Source organism: Gavialis gangeticus, unplaced genomic scaffold, assembly GCF_001723915.1.
Source record: "Gavialis gangeticus isolate Ggan-Ray unplaced genomic scaffold, GavGan_comp1, whole genome shotgun sequence".
Taxonomy (NCBI): domain Eukaryota; kingdom Metazoa; phylum Chordata; order Crocodylia; family Gavialidae; genus Gavialis; species Gavialis gangeticus.
This window is the reverse complement of record NW_017729030.1, coordinates 9,232,237-9,242,420: the sequence shown is the minus strand read 5'-3', so window position 1 is coordinate 9,242,420 and position 10,184 is coordinate 9,232,237. Positions and strand designations below refer to the sequence as shown.

Genomic DNA, 10,184 nt, shown 5'->3' with positions numbered 1-10,184 from the left:
TTTTTAAGTGCCAGGATGCTGGGGCTGGTTGGGGCAGCTATGGGGGGCCGGGGGAGTAGGCAGGGGTGGGGCCCTGCTCACCGCTGCCACATCCCTGCTGCCGACACTGCTGCTGCCTGTTCGATTCAGAGGAGGATCGGCTTGATTCAGTGGCCGAATCAAAACAGGATGTGATGATTCGAATCACCTCATCGAATCACTGTCTCTCCGAATGCACTGAATCCAAAGCTGAATGAAATACTTGCTGCTTCTGCAGAGAGGGAGGTAAATGTGGAAATTTCCATTTGTGTGCGTGAAGAACCTGTTTCATAAAATGTGTGTGTATCTATATGAATGGTCCATTTTCCAACCAAGCAGCTGCTACCCAGATGACCGTCACTGGATGCAGTGAAGCAATTTAAGGATGAGGAAGTGGGTTGGATGTATGTCTAAAACCTCTCTTCCACTCTGAAATTTTAAATCTTAAAAAGCATTACAGCTCTTGGCTTTTGTATAATGTTTTGGCCAAGAGGAGAGGCAAATTCTTGGAGTAGAGATGCTTCCTGTCTGCTTGCCTCATAGTTGGACTTTTTCATATACTGAAATTCACATATATATCAGGTTCAATTTACTTTTCCTGAAAATTGAGAGAGGAATATTTGGGCATGGTTTTTTTTCTGCAAATGAAAAGCCACAAAATGATGAAACATTTATATTGGCCAGGTTTGTTTTTTTCCCCAGAGTGGGTGATTTGAAAAGCTGCTTCTGAGAGGTCTTACAACTGCCTATTTTTTTTGTAAAGTAATTGAGCCCCTTTCCTCAGGAAATCAGGCTATTGTAAGGTTTTTCAAGTTTTAAATGCCAAAGATCCCTAGATTAATGGGATCTGAAAATCTTTGCAAATTGGTTATTGGAACAATACCTGTGAATAATCCTGTCTGTAAGTGAGTTCTACCAGCATAGGTATATTTATAATTTAGAGTATTGCCATAGTTATTGCACAGTATCAGCATCCTTTTCTCCACAAATAAGATACACTTTGCTGTTCATAAACAGAATACAGGCCAGTGGGCAGTGTTTGCTGTTCTTGATTGTTTTTTATTCATCGTAGGTAGTGACCATACATGGCCTAGTAACATCTCTTAAATTTTAAGCCATGTGGCTGATCCTTAACTGAAAATAAAGCATATTGCCTTATTTGGCCTCACATACTCCATATATCCTTCTGTGTGGGATTACATTTAGAGGCAGATCATGAAAGCCTTTGTTGTAAATTTGTGTAAGCATTCAACATAAAGAAATGAATTATCTGTACTGGGGCTCTTTTCTCGCAACCTCTCTCCCATTCTGGAGAAAATTCAAATGCCTTTATATGGAGTGTAGCTGCTGCTTCCTGTAAATGTTTATAAGATGTTATTAAAAACATATGTCCTCTCTTCCCACAGACCTTGTTTAGAAACCTTGCTGCAAGCATGTTGTTTTAGCTTTGCTTGCAAGAAACAGCATCTGTTGTACTAAAAATGGTACTTCTTTACAAATGTTTTTATCACTTCCTTTTGTAAGACCCGATAGAATTGGAAGCTGTGTTTGCGTTGGCTCTTTCCTTTGACAAAGAGTTAGCAGTAGTTGTTCGTGCCAACCTCTAGAGACTTTCCTTACTGAAACCAAACTGCTTACAGTTAATGTAATAACAACTACTTTTGTCATGTACTTTTTTTAAGTCTTGGATTTAGTTAGGTGCTTATGAAAGTACAGACAGGGAAGATGAAGAAACCACCCCTAAACCTCTCTCAATATATGTGGGTGCTTTATTATCTAAGGAGGACTCTTGTCATTCCCATCCTTGGCCTCTCTGAGCAGATTTTGACAACAGAAATAAACAAAGAACAATTTTTACTAGGCCACACATTTGCTGTTCACACACAAGCATAGTTTTTTTAAATTTCAGTCTCACTGTGCACATCTCTAAGGCCAGCATGTTGTCCCTGTGACTCTGATGTGGAGGAGGCTGAGTTCATCCAACTCTTGTTTGCTTCTGTCCTCGTGCAGGTGTGAAACCAGACTTCTCTGGAATTAGTGTTTTAGATCACTGCACCTCCTACCAATACCTATTTTTTCCTTTTGTTCTTTTTGAGAGCTCTTGAGGATTCCTCCTCCTCCTTTTCCATATTTTCCATCCACTCTCCACATGACTAGTGTTCTCTTAGCTTTGGATAGACTGTTAATGAGCTTTCCTTCTGAGCTCGTCTGTGGTGCCTCCCTGGAAGGAGTTGGTGAGGACTGGTCAAGGTTTTCTTAAGCCTGAGGCTGACTGGGCTCTTAAGCCCAGCGTGGGCTTTTGTCACACTTCCCTCCGGCAGAATAAAACATGGTGTGGTTACAGGAATCATAATTTTAAAATTATTTTGGTATTCTGTAATTGGAGACACTGAGTTCCTTAATAAAGAGTAGCAAAGGGTATAAATGATGTAACAATTGCATTGTTATCATGTGATACTGTATGAGCTGTTATGTTTGTATGATTTAGTAGTGGTACCACTTGAACACTGCTTCATTCAGGGTCACTGCTAATTTGAGTTAGCTCACTTTATATTTACAGAATTATGCAGATATAACAGTGACAGCATAAATGCTGCAGCATGCTCCCAAGCAGCAGCTTCCCATCCCTTTTTAAAGGGGCTAAAACATATGTTTGTCCATGCCCTCTTAGAAAAAGATTTGGAAAAGGGAATCAAACAAGCATCTTGTCCCCTTCACAGATGCAGTGAATACTATCATACGCTCATAATGTGCATTTGTCGGTTGATCTAGACTAGGGCTTCCCCAAATATGGTATGTGAGCTTTTTGGAAGTGGTACACACGAGTATAGTGGTCTGTTCCTTTTAAGGAATAATGGGATCCAGGAAGTAGCCAAAATCTGTTCTGTGATGTGTTCCCCTTTAAGGGAAACTGGTATTTTCAGTATCAGCAGAAGCAAGGGGTGGGAAGGAGGGCGAGGGGGGAACAGGGAATGGAGCCAAGTACTATTCAGGTATCTACCTTCCTAATATACAGTCATTTACCTGTTACGTTACTCCCAAAGGAGAGGAGAGATGGAAAGTGCAAATAGCTGGATTGAAGAATTTAATGGGAATGTAGAGTCAAGAGAGAGGTTCCCAAATACGGGAACTGGAAACAAAAGGGAAACTTAGTGACCTGGGAGCCTGTTTTTGATCATGATACAGATGCAGCAAAGATGTCTAAGGGCCCTTGAACCAGAGGAAAGGAGTAAGTGAATTCAAGAGCTAGAATTCACTCAGAACTAGAATTTCTGTGTCCTTGGAGGACATAGAAAGCTTACACGAATTGTAGCACGCTGCCAAGGAGGGCTTTAGAGTCTGTTCCCTAAGTGGGAGGGGGTGCAGAGAGGACCACAGGAAGGTAAGTATTGTGAGTTCAGGGACCAATGTAGACTCTTTAGAGAGTCTCCAGGGGTGGTAGTGTTTGCTGTCTCAGAGGGAGTTAGTGACAAATATGGAAGACTAGGAGCTGAAGCTGTCTGGTGCTCTGAAAAAGACTCATTTTCTAGTAGACTCCCCCATCTTTTTTCCCTTCTTTGCCCTTTAACACACATACACTTGTCTGTTCCCAAAGCCTCTCTACATTTTATCCAGAATGTCTGCTTTCAGCCTAACCTTAGCAGCTTCTGACTTTAAGGCCCCTGCTACATGTTATATGTATTACAGAATTAACTAGTTAATTCACATGCAAAGTAATTATCACATGATAAAAATGACTATCTAGGTATAAAAAGAGCCAGCCCACTATAAAGCTAGCATTTGAAGATGTGTAAGAACTCTTACCACTGGTTTCTCTCCAGCTTAAATTTGAACATGTAGCAGGGCTCTATAGACTGCCCCTGCCAAACTCCATCTTCCCATTATTTTCAGCCAGGCAGATGTCCAGCAGCCAGATTAGAACATGATTTCACTCTGATTCCATAAACACTGAGGCCTGTTAAGACCTAAAATATGCCAGCAGAAAAAAGCAGAACTTTGTGGTACTTGAACTTTTTTTTAAGAGGAAGATACAAGAGCCAGTCAAGTTTAGAAACTGGTGATATAGTCTTTCAGATACAAGCTAGTGAACATCACTGTTGCCTGTAAAATAACTGCAAGCATTTAGTCTCCTAAATTAGGTCTGCTCTGATGCTGTCATTCATGGGCTATTGGGTGGTAGTCTGTGTATGGAGAGCTACACAGTCACATAGTGTTAGCATTCCTTCTCCTCTGCAGCTTGTTAGGGGAGCTTGAAACAGCAGGAGACCAGTCTAGAGCCTCATGCTAAAGGTTAGGTCAATTTTACAAAGATACTTAGGCAACCAGAGATTAGGTACCTGACCTCTTTAGGCTCTACAAGAAGCCTGTACCCATCTGTAGGTTCCTAAATAACTGTAACTGCATCCCACAGTTCCAAAAGGGAGAGCGGAGATGATGCAGGGAGTGAATCCAGAATCATTGTTGGGGCTGCAGTTCGACCAATGCTGGATGAGATATGTACAAACAAGAAGGGAATGAAGAAGGTAGGCAATGCACCCTGGAAATGGTGGGGGAGGGAAAGCAATAAGGTGGCCTGGAAACAGGAGGGCAAAAGGAAGCAAGTAACAGTAAAGTATGTGCATAGGGGGAGAATGATAAGGCTGCAGAGAATGGGGAGAAGAATGGGATCAAACAGTAGGGAGTCATACGTTAGGAGGCAATATAGCCACAGGAGCCAGTGACATGCAGCTCCTTATTGTATTGGGTGAGTGCAGAATAAGCAAAAGTAGAGTGTACAGTGTGAATAGCTTTTTTAAAAAAATTCCTGATTATGTTACAGATGGTTCAAATGTAACAGTTCTCCATATAAACAGTGGGTTGTAGTGTTCAGAGGTAAAATGCCGTGAAAGGCTGCATAATTTGAAACGAGTGCAGGTGGGCCCTATGTAGTCTACATTGTGCACAAGTGTGGGACACACAAATTAAGTTTTGAAATCCTCTTTGCCTTTGTGCATAGTAAAATCACTATGATAGTGTCACAAAGAAAATAGTTGAATGTAGGTACATAGCACTTTCCTTGCCATTGAAGACTTGTATGTAAGCATGTGATGTGAATCAGGATGCCATTGCAGGTGCAAAGCTAATGACACTATAAGAGGAAGTGTTCTGGAAACAAGCCAAATTTCTGTGTTGTTACGACTTTTTAGATTTTCCTTTTCCTATATTTTGAACTATAGGAAACAACAAAATAAAGCAAGAAACCACACACACAGACCAGTCAAAACACAGTCTGCAGCATGCCTTCCTTTATAAAGAACTGTAATTCTTAAAAAAAATTACCCTCAGAGCTTGGGCTGTATTACATTTAATGACACAGGTATATATTTTTTTAAACGAACACTGGTGTTTGCAGCTTATTTTTGACTCCTTTATTTTGGACTTGTTGCTGAAAGGCATATACCGCAGGAGGAAAATATTGCCTGAAAAAATATTTTCAGTTTAAGGTAAAATCCATCTCAAATCTTTGTTTGCATAGTGGTTCTGGAAAGGGATTTCAGGTCAGGCTAGGTTAAGAAACAACATGCTAATGATTTCATTTGTGAGAAAATGTTAAACTTATTCTGTGATGATAAGCGTGTCTGTGCCATTTGGAGTCCAGAGCTGATTCTAGGAGGTAGCTGGCAGGAGAGGAGTGACAAAACATCCATGGTCCTATTATACCCCTTAGCAAAGAGGATGAGAGTTGACAGGATTGAAGGATCCAAACAGAGGTGGGCTGTTCATTTCTGGCTTGCCTTCATTTCCTTCTGAAACCCATCATCACATACTCTTCCATGGAAGGATGCCCTGCAGAATTCATGCATTCTCCTTCGTGCTCTGCCTCTTTCTTGCACAGTTGGATCTCATTAATTCTGCTGCCAGGTGGTCTGCACCTGCGGAGGAAGTGGTAGAATTTGTTCATCATTGCAAAGAAATAGTACCCCTTTTGAGAATACTTGACACTTACTGCTTATCACATTTACCCTTCTTGTACCTAATGGGCCAAATCCAGAGGTAATGTGTGCTATGATCCTTACTTACTTTTTTTTAGGTTTTCTTTCCTACATCAGGCATGTCCCTTTAAGGTGCTAATTTAATTATATTTCTTAATCAGAAAGCCCTGATGCAGTTGCTGGAAAATAAATCTTACGAAGAAATCTGTGTATCATATGAGGTACCTACTAAAATGGGAGAGGCTATAAATTACAGATTTTTCTTCTTCTTTTGTCATTAAGGCTGTCTTTTTATTTATTGGCCTTTTGGGTCTTAATTATTAAAGACCAGGAGGCAACTGGTTTACTTATTTAGTGTGGTGGTGAAATCATAAAATAGCAACTATGAGTAGCTGATATAAGAATACGAGATTCCCTGATGAGTTTGAAAATACTGAATGAAATCAAATTGCTTACAAATATTTTACAAGCCTTAAAAACAGATGTGACCAAAATTATGAGCAAAAATGTGATACTTTTTTTTTAATACCTACAGATTTTGATGATGTCCAGAAGCACAAGCCAGGTTATCTTGAAGCTACAGTTGACTGGTTCCGATTATATAAGGTCCCAGACGGAAAACCGGAAAATCAGTTTGCTTTTAATGGAGAGTTTAAGGACAAGGTGACTTAAAGATGCATCTTGGTAGCCTGTGTGTTTTATGAATGATGTATCATAGAATGTTTGGAGTTGCCTACCAGGAAGTGAGAATACTGTATATGGAGTCCATAATGGAATAATGCTGTGTCAGTGCTCTTTAAATACAGGAAATGGAGTTAGGGATTTATCATCAAACTTTGTAACTGTATTTGCTTACTTTTTTCTTATTTTTGCACGATAAGAGCAAAGCAGGGAGAATTTTGAAAAGCTCTATCTTTTATAAATGTAGGTGACTAAGCAATGTTGCAAATTTCATTATAACCCAAGGAAATATTATTTAAACACGTGTAAAACATTAAGTTACACTGTAAGGGCTTGTATACACGCATATTATTTTGGAGGATTGGAACCATATTTTTCATTGTTGTCATAGTAAACAAGATGGTGAATACATTTTTTCTTTTAAATCTAGGCTGTTATTTTTTCTTGACATATTTGCAAGGCTGTATATTTCAAAACAAGAAATGTGTTACATGTTTTTTCATACTTGGTAGCTGCCCAAAGTTTAATTTATTTATTTTTTGTTAATTTTGAGTAAAAATATTTCAGCATTTTTTTTACTTGAAGGCTGAAAAAATATTCCTGTTTTTAGGGGGGGAGGTTCCCATGAGTTAACTCTTTGTTTTTAAAATGGCCAGTGTTTGAAAGGATGACAAGCTGGGAAATAATAGTACACTCTAAAGACGCTGCATGAACTTTTCCAGAAGAAATAAGGTTTTATTTGATATTTTAAAAATTACTTATCTTATTAGACTTAATTTTGGAAAATTCTAGCTCTTAGTTTTCATGTGTTTTTTACTACAGAAAAATAATAGAGCAATACTTCTGTTGCAAAGAACTCAGACAAACCACAGCAGGTCAGAATGTTTTTATGCTATAAATTCCTATTTGAAATCTCTGGCTTTACCTTGTGCATCATGTTTGCACACCTCTCATTACTGGCATTGTGCAGCACCCTTGAAAGGATCTCAAAGCACCTGAGGGTGGGCACCCTGGTTAAGAATCACTATTGTAGAGTTTTTTGGCTAAGAATTATATACACTGGCCTCTATGTAAGTTGGTTAGTTTAGTTTTGCAACACGCTATGTAGCTCTAAAATTCCTTTAACTGATACAGACAACTTCCCAGGTTCCTGGGGTTAAAACATCTCCTTCTCCTGCTCTTCTCACTAAAGATATATTTTAGCTTAGTGAATATGTTTAGAGAGCTGCAAGGCTCAATCAAGCATTCTTCTCCAAGCTCTCCCATTGACTGCCCTTCTGAATATTCTGCATTTTGCCGGTCTTACCTGGTGAGTCATGAACAGGGCTGTGGCCAAAATTATTGGGGACCAGGGTTATAATATTCCCTAAATACCGTAGCCTACACACAGTGTTTTGAAGCAGCATGGATACACTTCAGGCAGTCAAGTGGGGAAATGGCAATTTAATGCTAAACGTGCAACCTTAACTCTGACCTTTTTATGCATACGTTACAAAACAGTCTTTCATTACAGGCTCATGTATTATTTCTCATGTGACATGCAGCATTTCTTCTACTGTAGGCCCACATGTAGCATCCAGAACTTTAAAAAAATTTTGTAGATGCACACAGATTCCATTTTTTTCATAGATTCTCCTGATTGTTTCTAGCTGCTTATCAAAAAAGGAATTTGGATATACTTGATGGGTAGTGAGGATTATTTTTTGCTGTTGCAATGTATTATTTTAGGAGTCTCCTCTGAGGCCTCATTAAAGTTCTGGAAGTTGTACCATGTGAAATTGCATTTTTAATAAACTAGTTCTTTGGGATTTTTAAAAATTTAATATCCTTTTAAATCATAAAACTTTTTTTCTTGATATAAACTAGGAGTTTGCTATCGAAATTATTAAATCTACCCACGAATACTGGAAAGCTTTGCTTCATAAAAAGGCGGACGGAGGTGCTATAAAATGGTAAGTATCCAGTATAAACTATCTTGATTTATACTGTTTTCATTCTGATGGTATCCTCTGTGCAGCATCTGTGTATGAACACTTAGATTTTTGTTTTGAAGTGACAGTTGCATTTTTGTTTTTACAGAACTCAAATGCATAATTGTTTGTATAGTAACTACATAAAAAAGATATTGATTACAGAAGTTCTGTGAATGAGTTATAATGTAACTTTAGTGATAGCATCAAAAAACTTTTTGTGGTCTGTTAGTGTTTTAGTTTCTGCAAAATACTGATAATTTTGTATTTCTTTTAATGTATGTTTCATAAATTTGCAATAAACTCGGTGTAGCTGCTGAATACATTGCTAAAAAGACCTTTGTTCACTTTAAGTAAAAAGATAATTGGCATAGTGGTAGCCATTTATAATTATATAAAGCTGTACAGTGAAATTTAAAAAAACAATTTAAAAACAAGGAATTTAGTTACAAAAACCAAGGAAATATATACTGCATTTACTCAGATATAAGACAGTTTTTTCCCTTAAATCAGCAAGGCAGAGAAAAGCCCCTCATCTTACATTTGCATACAAGGGAACCACATTAAATACATTGCCTGTCTTTGAACTGCTGCTAAAAGCAGCGTGTACTCAGTAATGGGAACCAACTATGAAGTTAATTAAATGCACCCAGTGCTGAGCGTGACTATAAAGTATATGACCTATGCTGGGCAAACGTGCTGATGGGAACCTACCACAAGGATAGGTTAGTGCAACCTATCTGAATAAGCCATATGGTACTGTCCATTGAGCACAGTCTCCCTTAGTGCCAAGCCTTTTCCAAGTCATGGTGAGCCACTACACTGCATACATTGCAAATTCTCCATCACTCCAACAGCTAAGTTGTGCCTTTTCTTTCACATTTCCAATGATTCCTGTTTCTTCACCAGCCTTAAATGTGTGGCAGACCTCACCAAATGGAGCCCCAAAGTTTACCCAGAATCTCTCTGTCAGGCCATGTCTCAGCTTGTCATATATGATTAGTATGGCTCTGCCCTCAATGAGGTGAAACCAGACTAGATTGTCCTGCACCTCATCTGCATATAAAGTTTTGGAGGATCCGAGGACTCATGACAAGAATACCTGGTGCTGGTCATGAGGTGGGAGCTAATTAACACATGGATCCTTTGTGGAGGCTTTTTGGAGTACATACACATAATAAAAAGTGCTAAGGTGGGGGGTCACCATAGCTTGAGATCCTATTGACTGGTGAGGCCCATCCCAATGTACTATATAGTAAATCATGAGCTTTTTGCCTTTAGATTATGCATAGTTTGTACTTTATATAAGTAGGTGCCAAACTGCTGCTTAAAAATGTATTCATGGAGTATCTGTGCTAAAACCTGCAGCAGTTTCAAGAAATATAAAATATGTAATTTCTGAGTGAACTTTAAGTCAATGGGTACTACGTGCAAATTGCTACAGCTATGTTTATTTCAAGGTCATTTTTTTTCAGATTTGTTCCCTACTTTCATGTGTTCTGGGAGAGCACAGTCTGATAGTAAGGGAGGGGAAAGAAGTTAG

General features: G+C 38.8%; 1 protein-coding gene across 1 annotated transcript in view; it reads left to right on the top strand.

The window, feature by feature from the left end:
* Nucleotides 1–10,184, top strand: part of PPA2 (pyrophosphatase (inorganic) 2) — a gene marked incomplete at its 5' end in the record, with an annotated part of 81,351 nt that overhangs the window by 49,552 nt on the left and 21,615 nt on the right. The window contains 2 exons of the mRNA XM_019521818.1: nucleotides 6,526–6,653; nucleotides 8,538–8,623. Of these exons, the coding sequence (XP_019377363.1) occupies nucleotides 6,526–6,653; nucleotides 8,538–8,623 (214 nt within the window). The remainder of the gene's footprint in view (nucleotides 1–6,525; nucleotides 6,654–8,537; nucleotides 8,624–10,184) is intronic.